Below are 16,101 nucleotides of genomic sequence, written 5' to 3'. Positions count from 1 at the left end.
CCACCAATCACGTTTCCTCCCTCCGTCACTGACAGCAAGAATCTACACGGAGGCACCTTTTGCCTACTATTGTCAAGTACAGCCAACTCTCACCGTAAAGAATCTAAAATTGCCATATCCTTTTTTGGGGGGGGCATGCCCATGGCAAGCAGAAATTCCAGGGCCAGGGATAGAACCCACACCACAGGAGCAACCTGAGCCACAGCAGTGAAAACACCAGATCCTTAACCTGCTGAGCCACCAGGAAACTCCTAAAATTGCCATATTCTTGGTGAGAGCTTAACAGGTATATCTGAAGGTAGGCTATCTCAACCAAATACCTGCGTTCTAAGAACCCGAATCAACTTCATCCTGTGAAACTACAGCAGGAAAAGACTAAAAAACTAAGCTTCTAGTGGCCAAAGGCCCCATACAAGGCAAGAAGATGCCAGCTCTTCGAGCTGGGGTGGGGGTGGGGTAGGATTTATCTGATAATAAATAGGACGAAAGTGGGGAGAAGGGTGGAGGAGGCACAGATGCCAACTCTCAGGCTGGCTCCAAACGCTGCTGAGAGAGCCTGCTGCTCAACTGGTCAACCTGGCCAAGACCTCCTATGGATCAGTAAGTAAGGGTCCTTTCTAGGCTGTTCTGTAGCAGTTAAGGGCACTTCTATAATTTTTTGAGTCTCTGTGGGATAACCAGAACATTGCTTAAAAGTATACTTTAAGGAAAGAATCAAACCTGGAGGGGAAAAAAAAAAAAAAGTTAATCAGAAGTCAAAATCCAGGGTATCCGTAGCTGCAGGCACAGAAAAAAGGGAGGGACACTGGGTGACTTTTTCAAAATGATGTGAACATTTTCAAGTGGAGAATGTCTTCAGTAGTCTGAATTGAGGATGCAGTGAGCGATCTCTGGAAGTTCCCATCCCTGGAACCAATAGGCTGGCTAATCTCCAAATCTGCTGGGGTCAACTTCCCTGGGAAAAGATGATACAGTTCTTTCACAGGACAAGATCCCCAGTGCAGCCAAGAACCTGCACGAAAGAAAATGTCTCTGGGAACTCACATGGCTTGTAAACAAGGAGAGTTGACCTTGGAAGTTGTCTACATCATCTCCATGATTCTAAAAAGCATTCTTAGCAGCCACACAGGGCAACAAGGAAGACTGACCATTCATTCATTAGGGAAACCAAACATCGAGTTACTGGTGAATGAAATGGGAGGAAGAGAGTCTCAGAGATACTGCCAAGTTAGGACCTAAAATTTACACCTGCTGGATATTCTAAGATGCCAAGGGCACTAGACATTTATCCAAAAGGAGCGTGAAAACCCTGACGGTTCCAGCAGGCCAAGTGTCAGTGTAAGCCTTATTCTTCATCCATAACTCAAAAGCGGCAAATGGTGTAGCCTGGGATGGGCTGGGGCTGCCCCCCAGAGCCCACCTGTGGTTATCTGCCTATGTGTCTCATCTTCTTGGCCATTTGAGAGACGTGCCCTTGGCTCCTACTCTCTGAATCCCCCACAGCACCCCACAGGAGGCTTTGTGTTTGTGGGCACTCAACAAACTTTTGATACAGGAAGAATAAATGCACCGTTCCATCCAAGGGAATATACGAGGGTGCTTGGAGAACCTTGTGCCTGGAAGCTGCATTTCCATGGCCTGAAATCAGATCAGAGTGGCCTGGCAAGCCAGTGTGAGCTTCCAGGGGCTGGGACCATGCCTGTCTGTCCCCTGTGACTCCCTATGGCTTCTGGGACAATTCTACACAGAGAATGGTATTTTATTTATATTTGTTCACTAATAACTGGTTCTGAGCTGTTCTCAGGAGCCAGTGTCAGGTCTCATGGTGATGTGAGAATCCAGCAACTCCCCCAAGCTAGGGACTTAGGATGACTGTTAGCTGGCTACATACCTTTCTCATGCTTTTTATTACCTTGCCATCTAGTATAAAAAGTGCTAAAAGATTTGCTAAATAAATGGTGGCGTGCAGAATCCCTGAATGCTTTTAGCAGCTTACTTGGGTACCAGAGGAATGTGGGGTACTTTGATTGACACTCGTGAATTCTGGGGTTTCCCACCCCAGAGGGAAGAGGAGGAGTGCAATTCAGGTCAGGGTAGATGGGGCAGATCACAGTGGGGGTGCTCTGTTCCAAATCGCAGCTTCCCCAGGGCTGTCGGAAGTGTGGTCGTGGCAGTTATCTACCTGAGGTCTCGGAAGGTCGGAAGATGAGGGGCTTCCAGGACTCCCTGGGTGTCCACCTGCCTGAGTGGTGCTTAGGAGTTACAGGGAAAGGAGGCTCTGGCCCTTATCCCAAGCCCATTCCTTAACTCCTAGAACTCAAAGCGTTCCATCTTTGGGAGGTCAAGGCCCTTCCATTGCGGGGCGCTGTCAATGGGTTTTGAAGGGAGTGCTGAAACCTCTTGCTACGAGGGTCTCACCCTGGCGACCTCTGGGGCAATGCCTCTCTGGTTCACTTTCAGGGCCGATGGTGACCGCTTCACCTCATTTAGGGATCTTGCCGAAGGCTTGATTTTAGAAGTGGGGAGTGTAGATGGGAGCATAGTGACAGCTCTTGGAAGGAGCTGTTAGCCATGGGAGCTGCAGACAGCACGCTGGAAAAGGAGTGCAGGAATAGGGCAGGGATCGTCCCTGCTGCAGAGTGCCGGGCTCCCGGTATCCCCACGCGGCTCCATGCTAGACCCCAGAGGCACTCTATGGGCAGCTCAGCCCCCAGCCAATGACACCTGTACTCAAAAAGGGCCAACCCAGCCTCCAAACACTCCACGTTCTAGGCGCTTCTCAGCCCTCAGAAGAAAGTGAAGCCGCCACAGGCTCTGCTCCTGAAATGCCCATCCATTTTTGTTTTCAAATACTGATTTTGCTGGAAGAAAAAAGGCTTTAGCGATCATTCAGAATAAGAAACACTCATCATGGTTAGAAAACCTACGAAGGGACCAGAGCTGGTGGGTGAGAAATAGTTATGGGTGATGCAGCTTCCACCCTGAAAAGCAACACGGCAGTGAAAGCCACCAAGCCTTGAAGACAGTCTTGAAACCTGGAGGAGAAGAGGATTTTTGTTAAGTTTGATCACCACTGTGGAAATGGCAATGTGTGGGAAGTGGGGGGAGCAGGGGTTATTTCGGTGTAAACGCCCCCTCTTCCTGGCAGACGGCCTCGTTCAGAGGAGTCTGGATGCACGCGTCTGTGGCAGTGGTCGCAGGAGAGTCTACCGAGACCCCACCAGCAGCTCCCCCCCCAAGAGCACCCCCTCATCCTCTCCTGGCAGCAGCAGGAGGCCACCCTACTGGTTTGGGGCCAGAACCTCCCTGACCCCAGCCTGAGAACGAGGCTTTGGCACCAATGATTCTACTTCCCGTTCCTCATCTCTGAAACGTCTAAGCCAAACCACCAGCATCAAGAGCTGGTTAGTTAGTGCCAGGAACAAAGTCCTTTCCCAAAGCTACGATCTGAGGGCTGGGAAAGGAACTTCACCCAAACCCACATCAATATCTTGCCCTACACCCTGGGCCCCTGGGCACATCCAGCCATGAGAGGAAAGACAATCCCCGTTTCTGCTGTCCTGCCGCCAGGGGTGGGAAGTAGAAAGCAGGACACGTACAGCCACGATGAGGAAGTCCAGCCAGCACCAGGCATTGGTGAAGAACTTGACGAAGCCATAGGCTGTCCACTTGAGCAGCATCTCCAGGATGAAGATGTAGGTGAAGACCTTGTCCGCGTATTCCAGGATGGTGCGGATGGTCTTCCTCTGCTCGATGTAGATGTCCTCGAAGGCCTGAAAGAGAGGCAGCGGCTGCCCAGGGTGCCTACAGGTAAACAGGCAACACGGACGTGCCAGCCCCGCGGCAGCCCTCCCGCCTGTGCCTGGCCCCTCATCAGCTTCCTGTCTCTTTCGCGCTATCCCCTGCTACATGTGGCTTTTCTGAAAAAACCAGTTTTCTTGAGATGTAATTCGCATGCCACGCCACTCAGCAACTTCCAGTATACAGTGCAGGAGCTGTTCATATACTCAGAATCATACAGCTGTCGCCAGAGTCGAGTTCTGTTTCCATCACCCCCCGAAGAAATCCTGCACCCTCTAGTCTCCTGGGCTCCCCCGAGTCCTGGCAACCACTAAGCGACTTTCTGTCTCCAGCGACAGGTCTGCTCCTTCTGGACATTTCGTAGAAAAGGAATCATATCCTAGGAGGTCCCCCGTGACTGGCTTCTTTACCACAGAAGAACATTCTCAGGGCCCGTCCGTGCCGCGGCACGCTCAGCCCTTCGTTTTTCTTTCTGTGGATGGAAACTATGCCGGTGCGGCTACGCCACGTTTGGTTTGTCCTTCATCAACTGATGGACATTTGCGCTGTTTTTACTTTTTTGGCCATTGCTGAGTAAGGATGCTATGAACATTTGTGGGCAAGTTTTCATGTGGACATGTTTTTATTCCTCTCAGGTATATACCCAGGAGTGGAATGGCTGGGTCACAGGGTAGCTAATTCTGTGTTTCCTTTTCTTTTTTTGTCTTTTTGCCATTTCTAGGGCCACTTCTGTGGCATATGGAGGGTCCCAGGCTAGGGGTCGAATCGGAGCTGTAGCTGCCATCCTACACCCACAGCCACAGCAACTCGGGATTCCAGCTGCGTCTGCGACCTACACCACAGCTCATGGCAATGCTGGATCCCTAACCCACTGAGCAAGGCCAGAGATCGAACCTGCAACCTCATGGTTCCTAGTTGGATTTGTTAACCACTGAGCCACGACAGGAACTCCCATTTTCCTTTTTTTTTTTTGAGGAAGTTGTTTTCTGAACCAGTTTACATCAGCGGCATATGAGGGCCCAATATCCCCACATCCTCGCTAACACTGTACACACGTTTATACGACAGAAGTTGCTCTCCTTTCAGCCCCTGACACCACAGACACAGGCGGAGGGTTACAGAGCTGGGAGTGAAGAGGATCTCGGCACTCCTTCTTTCTCTGGAACTCCTAAATGCGGGGGTTCAGTGATGCAAAGGGCAGAGCACTCAAGCATGAGCGGGGCGGGGTGGGGGAGGCTACAGAAGGTCTGTGCTGAGCGGAGGGAGTCCCTGAGGCATGAGAAAAACAGGAGGTAGATAAAGGTCCCTGTTCTGCATCGGAGGTGGCTGCTCTGGACAGTTCCAGAGGCAGGACAGAGTCAGACTGCCCACAGACTCTTCTTCCAACACGGATGCATATGGACAACAGCGCCTATTTCATCGCTGGGCAGTGGGGCCAGGGTCGTGGGTCCACAGTCTTGCTCAGGGTCTCGGTACAAATACGTCCTCTCTGCTCAATGGGAAAGACTACAGCTTCCTTGACCTCCATCTGCAGAAATCCACCCTATAGCCCAGCACCTGCGACCTGCCTGAGGCTGGTCTTCCTGTCTGTGGGGGCTCTGAGCCCCTCTGAGGTCTCCTCCCAGCCACACTCTAGTCTCTCCTTGGACACTTTAGCTGTGGCTGCGCTTGGCTATTGCGAGTCTCATGCTGACTAATGCACAGGGCCTTCGAGTCCCGAGCCCGGTGTTTTATTAACTTATTATAAACAAGAGCTGACAGAGGTAGCAGCGAAAAAAGTTCAATAATTTTGTTTCACTGCTGCTTTTATTCTTTTTTTTTTTTTTTTTTTGTGATGGGGAAGAGAAGAATCTCAGTGGGAGGCATGGCCTCTCTGATTTTAGGGTTCTGCTTACTAGGTTTGGAGAAAAACGCTGAGAACAATAACAAAAGACCTTTTTCAGTCTCTGGCCTGAGGCTGACCCCCGCCCCCCCGCCAAGGGCAGAGCCCATACTATCACCTTGCGGCCCCCACAGCGTCTCGGCAAGCCTTGCGTGAATGCCTGTGTTGCAATAAGTGGCCGGGGGCAGGCAGGACAGTCTGGCTCCCCTTCACTCGGACCAAGGCTTCCGAGCCACCTTCTCTGCCTCCCGCTCCAGCCAGCTGCTTTCCTGCACAGCCCTCGCCCTGCCTTCCCAGGGCCCTCTTCAGGCTCTAGGGCTCTTCTTGATACAGATGACTGCCTGGCTCTGCTTCTCCTATGCTCCCACCTCGCAAGTCAGTGAAAGCTCCCAAGTCTCTGGGGGATCTTTAACACTAAAGATGGGGTTTCTCTCTTGTTATTTTTTGCTTCCAGATCAGGCGTGGATACCCCACCTACCTGAATGTGCCCACTTTCTTCAAAACATTTCAAAATCCTGTACTCTTCACCTTTCCCTTAATTAAAAGGAGGAAAATGTGTAGTGTCACTGGACCCTGCTGTCTTCTTATCTACTCAACCAGGACCCTGTCCAGACCTCCTCAGTTATAGCCCAGCAGAGCTAAGATAATGAGTCCCAGCAGTGGGGGAGCCTATGTGTTCAGTGCTCTGTGTGTCTCACTAACACTAAGCACTCACAACCACGTGCGCATAAATAACCTTTGTACCAGGGATCTGACTCTGAGGGTCTGCAGTGCCAGGGGCGCCCCAGGCCCAGCGGGGATCTGACGATGAGTGTCTGCAGTGCCAGGGGCACCCCAGGCCCGGCAGGGGTGAGGGGAGAGGGTGGAGGGACATCACCTCCCTCCCACCTTGGGGAACCAAAAAGTCAAGCGAGAGTTTCGGGATATTAGGTGAGAAATGGAAGTGTACTTTAGGAAGCCATTTAGAACTGGGCAAACTAAGCGGGGAAGACACTGGGTAATTCGTATTCTCATTCTGATGAAAAGGGCGTCTTAGGCTTAGGAGGGATCATGCTGAGTCTAAAGATGAACATGTGGGCAAATGAGACTTCCAATCCCAAAGGCTCAAAACACAGCCCAAAGCACTTTAACGGATCGTCACCCTCGGGTCCACAGCCGAGCTGTGTTCTCAGAGAAACCGGGCTTGGGCCCATCCGGTCCTTCCCATGGGTCCGCAGACCCCTTCCCCGGCCGGCCCCTCCGGGTGCTCTGCCCCGGGCCTCACCAGGGCGCCGCTGCTGAGCAGAATCATGAAGATGATGAAGGTCTCAAACCAATTGTGCTCCACGATGAGGAAGCAGGTCTTCCGCAGGATCCACCAGGACTTGCCGAGCCCTTCCTCGATGTTGACCTGGCAGCACTTGAATCTCTGGACACAACCTGGCACCAGCGGGAGAGGCGGGTCAGACGGCGGGCTGTGCCCACCCAGACCTGCCCTCTCCTTCTCCCAGGGCCCCTGTGGGAGCTGCCCCACCACACAGCCAAGAGGACAGTGGCTGAATCAGGAAATGTGATTTGGAAATGGAGAGGGTGGCAGGGCTGAGGCCATGCTGCCAGGCTACCAGGGCAAGGCCCTCTGGAGGTGGGAAGATGTCCCATAAAGACGCAGCGAGAGGGAGGAGGAAAGGGTAGTCAGGGGGCAGAAACGGCCACGACAGAACAGGCCTGATGTCGAGAGAAAACGGACAAAGAATAGTTTGAGGATAAAAACTTGTTCCGGCAAGAACCTGACAGGGAAAGCCGTATCAACCTCCCTCAAAAGGATGAGGTGGGGAACAAAGTTCTTAAAGCTGGCCACTGAGCCCCCCTCCCCAGCCAATCACGGACCCTGGCAGAAATTTCTCTGTGAGCAGCACAAGTGCCACACGCCCATCCCCTGTCCTTGCCCCCTTTCACCTTCTGTGAAGCAGGCGTCTGGATCCAAGTATTCCTCGGGCTGTTCCACAGGGACTTCTTCTACTTCCGGCTTGATATCGATGGTGCTGCCTTCAGAGGAGCTGGTATCATCCAGTTTCTAGATACACAAGGAAGGGGGCGATAAGCCACACTGTGGCCACACATCCACTCTACGCTGAACAAGCTACCTTTGGTACAGACGATGCACCAGCCACACTTCTTATTACAAACTGGTCATCACCCAGTGCATCACAGGCCAACAATGACCCCAGAGCCCTCGAAACTCCTGTCGGGATGGGGTATAACATGAAAACCCACTCTCAGGTTCCAGGGATTCACCCTCAACAGAACGTGGCCACAGGCTGGCCTCGCTGCTACAGGGCAGGGAAGTACTCAAGGGTTTCCTCCAGCCTCTGACCCGGATGATCCAGAAGCAGTGGAGACAGATTTGGGAACGTCTCAGGAGGCTAGATCATTGAGAACAACCCCGATGGGCAGGGCCGGTTCTCAAAAGGTGAGAGGTGGCTCTTCCAGAATCTCTCTGCCAGGCCCATGGCTGAGCCAGTCGCTGCCAGGGGCTGCCAGAGCCCTGTCTGTCCTCACGCGGGATGAGGACTGGTGTCTCGGCTGGGACCTTACATCTTTGCTGCCTTCAGGGTCCGACTCGCTGCTGACGTCTTCCGTGTTGAGGTTCTCAAAATCCGACTCGCCCACGGCGATGGGCACTCTCACGGTCAGGTTGGGGTTGTTGATGAAGGACATGTGGTCCTCATCGATGATGTACTTCTCCACGCTGCTGCCGATGCCGCTGGTCGTGCCGTTGCCGTTCTTCTGGAAGTCGCCGTTCCGGTGGATGTCGGCACCAGTGTGGTTGGCGATGCAGTTGGCCTTCTTTTCGTACAGCTCGTCCAGAGGCTTCACTTCGTCGGCCTCGCGCTGCTTGAAGTGGGCCTGCATGAAGGCGTGCACCTTGAGTTTGGTCCAAGCCACACCCTTCTTGATCCGGATGACCGAGATCTGCAGGTTGTTCATCTCCCCATCGTCGTCGGTGGCCGCCAGGTTGTCAGCGCTGAAGGAGCTCAGGAGCAAGGCCAGAAACAAGTTCAGCACCTGTACCAGTGGCATTAGGAAAAAGGAGAGGGAATGTAGAGGGTGTTAGGTAACGTCGTCCACTAAACTAAGGGTGCAAACTGGAAGCCCACGGACTTATGGGAAAGACTCAAGAGTTTCTTTTGTGTTTTCTTGGATCTGCAGAATGTTTTAAACGCTCGTGTCACTAGGTGGGCATTTTGTTTGGTTTTAATACAAGGGGTTTAGCACTCCTTTTCTTGATTCCTTTATACTTTACAAGCATATATATGAACTTCTAAATATATTGCTTTTTTTTTCTTTTTCCTTTCTTTTTCTTTTGGCTGTACTCTCAATGAGGTGCAGTCCTATCAGGCCAGGGATTAGATTAAATCTGTGCCAGCAGTGACCCAATCACAGCAATGATAACACCGGATCCTTAACCCTCTAGACCACCAGGAAATTCCTATACTGATTTTCTTATAATCAAAAACAAAAACAAAAACAAAGGCTGTATGCATTTTGGAAGAAAACGCCCCCAAAATAAAAACAAAAAGGCGGGCATGGATTACTGGGGAGGATCAAAGAATGCAGCAAGGCCATGTGTTCAGAAGCAGTAGATATCTTCTTGGAGGATCCAGGTTAGAAAAATACATGAGGCTTGGAGAGCCAGACTTTCATACAACAGATACACAAGGCAGACCTGAAATACATTTTGTGCCATCCTATTTTAATTGTGTTTTCCTAGCATTTATTGAAATAAAATAGCTTTTGCAAGACAGTGATGATGATTTTTGTGTTCTATTGTCTATCTAAATGTTAAGCCATCAGAAACAAGCTTTATGTATGTTGGGTTTTTTTTTTTTTCCTACTTTACCACACTGCGCATTATGATTAATTAATTAATTTTTTATTAAGACTTACTTTTGAAAAGTGGGAGAGGTGTTCACTTCTTGATTTACACTTGGCCCTTACTTTGTCACACTTCTGAAGAAGAGTAAGGCATACATTTTAGGTGGAGATAATCATATGTGCAGAGTGGGAGAGATGGAGACAGTAAATGAGCTTTGCATCACTGGATTACCTGGGCCGTTTGCAGAATTACAGAGGAATACAGCTAGTAAAATGGGGGTGAGATGGACAGGACTTTGAAGGCCAGGCTAAAAGATCTGGATTTTATTTAACTGGATCTACCATTAGTCCTTGAGTAAAGGAGTCGCAGATGTGACAGAGATTTGAGAAAGTCATTCCTTCTAGCTACGCACACAGGGGGCACTGGGAGTTAGGGGGCTGTGGCTTGCATGAGTTGATAAGGGTCTGGATTAGGCTACAGTAATCTCCGACCTTATTAGCATGCAAGAGAATCTCCTGGGGTGGGATGCTTGTTAGAAACAAGCATCTCCTTGGCCTCGCCTGAAAGATTCTGCCTCATCGGGTCCCATCTGGTGTAGGGCCTGGGACTCAGCCTTCATTAATGAGTGACACTTAGGTGACTGAGATAAAGGTGGCCTTCTTCACACTGTTAGAAATACTAGGTGGGTTAGAGAAATGGAGAGGAAGGGGTGGCTCTCAGAACTCCTACAGAGAAAGATGCAGGTATAGAAATGCCAAGAAGAAAGCCTTAGGAAGGATGCCAGATACTCACCAGGAGTAGAGAGAAAAGTCAGAAGAGACTTACAGATTCCTAGAGACTAGGTGGGCAGAAGGCCTGAGCCAAGGGGGACTGGGAAAGGTGTCATCAGAGGCAGAAATAATAGTGGCTTTTGTCACATGCTCAGGTAACTGTAGACAGTCATGGAGAGATGTCCTTGGAACAACTGAGGACAGGAGACTAGAGAAAGGGTGGGAGTTCAGGGCTGTAGTGCTGATCCTGCTGTGGACCAGAAGGCAGTAGCTGTATTCACGGAAGGAGTGGAAAGACTGGAGGGACCAGGACTGCGAGGAAAGTGGCTACAAATAGAGAACGGGAGTATTAAGACACACTGCAGTGTCTATTTTTACGGCTCTTAGAGAGAACAGGGTGGCCGTGGCAGGTTCAGAGGCTGGTGAGTAGGAACCTCTATTGGCAGATGCTTCCGTTTGGCAGGAAAAGGAAGAGAACAACCATGGGTGAGCTTACAAGGGGTCGTCCGAGTTTGTCTTCCTCCAGCCCTTCTTGCTCTACACTTGCAAGGGGGCTCTGGCCTGATCTGAAAGATGATTCGCCTCTCAAATTGTAGTGTCTGTGAATCACCTGGGGATCGTGTTAAAAATGCAGATGCTGAGTCAGTGGTTCTGGGGAGGGCCCTAAGAGTCTGCATCTCTAAGACACTCTCACGCCATCTCGGTGCCGCTAGTCCTCAGCGGACACTTTGAAAAGTAAAGTGTTAAATTCCTGTGGGTGAATGTTCTATATCGAGAAACAGAAGACAGCAGGTGGACAGATCAGAGGGAAGCAAGAAAGTGATTTGCCATCTATGCAAATCAGATAAAACTCTAACGTGGTTTAGACCCATGGTTCTTAGTGGAGGGCAATTTTGCCCCCTGGGGACAGGTGGCAATTGTCAGAAGACATTTTTAGTTGTCACACGACTGGCCAGTAAAGAGTAGGGGCCAGGGATACTGCAAATTTCCTGCAACACACAGGACAGTTCCACAACAAATAATTATTTAAGCCCAAACGATTGACAGCGTCAAGGTTGAGAAATTCTGGCTCAGATGAATGAAATTTTGTAGCAGAAAGAGCCACAGACACTAAAGTCAAGGATCTAACACAAGCCCTGACATCTACCAGGTGTGACTTTGGAAAAGTCCCTAAATTGGCTGAGTTTTGTTTCCATAACTATGAAAAAACATCAGAAGGTTGTGTGGCTCATGATCCAGGAGGCCTCTGAAAGCAGCGGTCTCCTTTCCTTCATTTGTATCTTAGGGTTCTCAGGCCAAGAAAGAATAAAGACCAACACAGACATGGAAGGTAGTAGAAGGACTAAGCAGATCGGGCTTCTGGGTCAAGGGTAAGATGTTCAGAGCAAAGGACAAAAAGATCTACAAGTTCGTACTAACCACCAAGTTGCCAATAACCATGACCATCATGAAGACAATGAGGCACATGGCCTGGCCGGCCACCTCCATGCAGTCCCACATGGTCTCGATCCACTCCCCGCACAACACTCGAAAGACAATGAGGAAAGAATGAAAAAAGTCATGCATGTGCCAGCGAGGGAGTTCACAGTCCTGGTTGATCTTGCAGACACACTCTTTGTAGCTCTTTCCAAAGAGCTGCATCCCCACCACGGCAAAGATGAAAACAATAATGGCCAGCACCAGGGTCAGGTTGCCCAGGGCACCCACTGAATTTCCAATAATCTTGATCAGCATGTTCAGGGTGGGCCAGGATTTGGCCAATTTGAAGACTCGAAGCTAAGGAAAAAACAAACAAACAAATAAAACCCAAATGGTAGTCAGTCCATTTATTCTTACCACACAGCTGTAATAAAAACGTATAAAATTAGTTAAGATCAGCTTAAATTTATTGAGCACCCTTGGGAAATTCCCAGAACCTTCTAACAGCGTTTTAGACTAAAATGGGAGCAACTGAGGCATAGAGAGGGAAACTGAATAACTGCACAGTAAGTGAGAGATTTAGAACTAAGAACCAAGAATACTGCCTCTAGCCCCCTATATTAGTCTCTGGGTCAATCTATTAAAAAAAACAAAAACAAAAACAAAAACCAAAAAACAAGCAATACATGAACATATCCTTTCCCATTAATTTTCTCTTGACTTCTCAAGAGACATATCAGGGAAAACGTGATCTGCAAAAGATCAGTCTGGTAAGGATAGTGAAAATAAATCATCTGTCTCCTTAAAAAAGCAAGCATTTAAACATTCCACCTAGCTTTCCTTTCGTTTGCCAATAAATAATCAATGGCTGACAGGGAACTCTGTGATATGCTTGGAATAACTTCAAGGAAAAACAAAACTCCCAAGTGGAGCCATCTTTTGAAAAGAGACTATACATCTTATGAAAAGGGACTATGCTGATATTAATTCAGAGGACAGAACTTCTGGTATCTGTCGATCACAAACTTTCTGTATTCTGCAATGAATGCTTACAAGGTCTTGGCTAATAGACTGAGAATTATAATGCATGAACCCATGAACAGAGGCCATCATCATATGCCTTAAGTTAACAACTAACACATGATGTAATAGGAATCCTGGTAGAAGGATTTGGACTTTTTTTTCCTATTGAAAACTTGAGTCTTATCTGAGAGTTCACAGTTTCCTAGGTGTTGTTGCTCTGTGTATAATCTGGGTTCTTTGCATGTTTTCCGTTTCTGAGTGGCTTTTAATTTATTAAGAATATTAGTGCTAAGGCTTCATTCTCTTAATTCTTCATCTTCTAGGTAATAAGAACTATTCTCAAAAAGTCTACTGTGGGCTGGATCCTAACCAATGACTAGTAAGCAGAGGTTCCAGAAACTTGGCAGATGTTATTTGTGACTTGGATTGAATGAAGTCTCTGGTTTACAAATTGTTTCCCTCTGATCCAATTCTCTTTCTTAGATATTTTGAATATCCTGATTAAAAAAACCTTAAATCCTTTCAGTTGAGATGCTTAGATATCTTCCCGATAAGGAGAAAAACCGAAGCCATTTCTGAGGCTCTGAGTGGGATATCCTCCAGGTAACTCAGCTTCTCAAGGGACTGAATCAGGACATCGCTTATATCGATGCTTACGGGAAGCTACTTGAGGATGTCATTATCCTTTCAGAGTCATTGTAGTATTAAATTATATTAAATACATTAAAAAATCATCCTCAACTAATGACCCATGTCCAACAACTAATGTCAATACAATTTTTTAAAACATTATTTTATTCTCGTTTTCTGGAAGGATAGAAGAAATGAGGAGAGCCATTTTTGAAAACGGAGAAATTCTTGCCATTTAAGGGCAATGCTCCGATGCAGAAATAGGCTCACCAGCAAATCCCAAGCAGACCTCAGAAGAGCCCCTGGGAATCCTTCTTCCTCATCTTTTAGATGAACCACTATCTTCTGAGGAACATCCTAAAACTGACTCCAGTTTGTTGACTGATTTTAAAAACGACTCTCTACATTAGGCAGTTAGCAGAAAAGTTTTCAAGATTTCAGTAGCTAAGCCAATAAGCAGCCAACGGAAGTTGAGAGTAGAATATAGCTAAGGACTTAAAAAAAAAATCACGAGATTAATTTATGCAAAACTCTTTCTAGCAGCTGCAAGACAGGAAATGTAAAAAGAAATGGGAGAAATATGGAATACCAATCGGAAAGATCGCAGCACTGAAAGCCCCTCCACGTCTGCTAGACTCAGTTCCATTAAACTGAGGGAGACAATAAATCCGTCAAAAATGTTCCAACCTTCTTGGAAATAATAGTAGGGATCCATGGCTATGAGCTTCAGGAACATTTCCGCTGTGAAAATTCCAGTGAAAACCTAAAGAGCAGAAGGCAGGCGTAAGAAAAAGCACAAGAAAGAAAACGCCTTTATCATTTAACTTTGGTTACGACACATCCAAGAAGCCGCAAGAGCCAGCCTTGACTAAATCCTCCATCTGAGGACAGCAACACTCGGATGTCCCCTGACCACGCCGCAGCCGCATGATGCGGGAAAGTCTTCTTACTTCCCCTGAATCAAGTACTCAGCCCGGCATGCCCATCTTTGCTGCCAGAACTCCTCAATCCATGTCGTTCAAGAGTGCAGTTTAAACATGATTCTAAGCAACGGGGAATATCACACAGTGACTGACTCCTCAAGGGTCAGCCAGCATCTGAGTGGGTATGTTTGGGATGTTGTTAAAAAAAATTGCACTCACTATGTTATAACTATATGAGAATTAGTCCTGATTTGACATTATGCGTCTTCTCAAACACAGACATAATCTGCTGCAGGGTTTATTTCCTTCTTTCTTTCTTTCTTTTTTGTCTTTTTAGGGCCGCACACGCAGGATGTGGAGGTTCCCAGGCTAGGGGTCCAATAAGAACTGCAGCTACTGACCTACACCACAGCTCACAGCAACGCTGGATCCTTAACCCACTGGGCAAGGCCAGGGATCAAACCTGCATCTTCACGGACGCTAGTCGGGTTCGCTAACCGCTGAGCCACGACGGGAACTCCAGGGTTTCTTATTTTCAATGGTAAAAGCAATGGGACACGGCTAAACGTGTGCAAACTACAGGAGATCCATTCATAGTCTCACCACCTTACAAACGCTTATTATTTTAATGCTACTGTTTAATGTCCTTTTCTGTTAAGCTAAATCAAAGTTCATAGTGCAAGTTAAGCTTCTACAGAAGGGATATCACTTGCAGTGAGTCAGGAAAGTAGGGGCAGCTCATCAGCTCCTGACACACAGTTTATCCTCAGCGTGAGCCCATCAAAGATTTCTTTACGGAGCAACATGAACCCGCTTTATACACACTAAGCAGAGACTGAATGTGCTGTCCCCTTGGTTCCTGGCGAACACACAGAAGTGCTTAGTAACAGGCACGAGCTGAATGACCTGAGAATACCTATACTGTGGGAACTCTGGCTCCTGAGAGAAGATCAATGACACGGTCACGCGGTGCGGCCTTTCAAAGGGTGGACCGGCCTCTGGCTGCCCGGTAGGAAGGCCTGAGACTGACACCAGCAACTGTGTTGTTTCAACACAGAGTGGGCTGCCCTCGTTTGGGGCTTGGGAGAAAATAAATCTGTAACTATTGGTTGCATGAAAGAATTACTTTTTTAAAAACAGAGGAGACTAGATTTAAGGTTCTCCCTTTGAAGTTATTTTTATTTGCACTGCGATATGCTTCTTGAGGAGGAGAAAAAGGAATTACAAGCAGCACATCAATAACTGTATGTAAATGTCACTCTTGTGAATGTCATCAAGTATTCACCTGAGAATTTATGTTCTAGTACCGCAGCTTTCAAAGTGTACTAGGGGATCCTTGGGTCCCCTAAGACCCTCATGGGGTATGAAGTCGTCTTCTCTTTCCAACTACATATCTGTGTGAGGCCAGGTTTTCATCTTTCACTTTAAGCAAAATAATATATCACGATGGATTAAGTACAGAAGCAGATAAATCTAGGTATCTTCTATTAAACCAGACACGAAGAGTTCCCTGGTAGCCTAGCAGTTAAGGGTCTGGCATTGCCACTGCTGTGGCTTGGGTAACTAGTGTGGCGTGGGTTTGACCCCTGGCTTGGGAACTTCTGTATGCCGCAGGCATGGCCGAAACAAAACACAACCAAAAACTCAAACACACAAAACACTAGACATGACAAAGATTTGCAAAAATGCCAAACAATCCATTTTTTTCCTTCAGAAAATAGTTTTCCCCCATAAAATGTTATTTACATAACTGTGTAATGGATATATTATTGTGATTTAAAAATAAGTATTTAAGAT

General features: G+C 48.0%; 1 protein-coding gene across 1 annotated transcript in view; it reads right to left on the bottom strand.

Moving 5' to 3' along the window:
* SCN8A (sodium voltage-gated channel alpha subunit 8) overlaps positions 1 to 16,101 on the bottom strand; it is a 125,176-nt gene that overhangs the window by 22,425 nt on the left and 86,650 nt on the right. The window contains exons 14-19 of the mRNA XM_047786663.1: positions 13,971 to 14,144; positions 11,729 to 12,085; positions 8,258 to 8,728; positions 7,619 to 7,736; positions 6,948 to 7,102; positions 3,600 to 3,773 (exon numbers count right to left, since the gene is read on the bottom strand). Coding sequence (XP_047642619.1) covers positions 3,600 to 3,773; positions 6,948 to 7,102; positions 7,619 to 7,736; positions 8,258 to 8,728; positions 11,729 to 12,085; positions 13,971 to 14,144 — 1,449 coding nt within the window. The remainder of the gene's footprint in view (positions 1 to 3,599; positions 3,774 to 6,947; positions 7,103 to 7,618; positions 7,737 to 8,257; positions 8,729 to 11,728; positions 12,086 to 13,970; positions 14,145 to 16,101) is intronic.

Source organism: Phacochoerus africanus, chromosome 7 (genome assembly GCF_016906955.1).
Source record: "Phacochoerus africanus isolate WHEZ1 chromosome 7, ROS_Pafr_v1, whole genome shotgun sequence".
Taxonomy (NCBI): Eukaryota; Metazoa; Chordata; class Mammalia; order Artiodactyla; family Suidae; genus Phacochoerus; species Phacochoerus africanus.
This window is presented reverse-complemented; position numbering and strand designations above follow the sequence as displayed.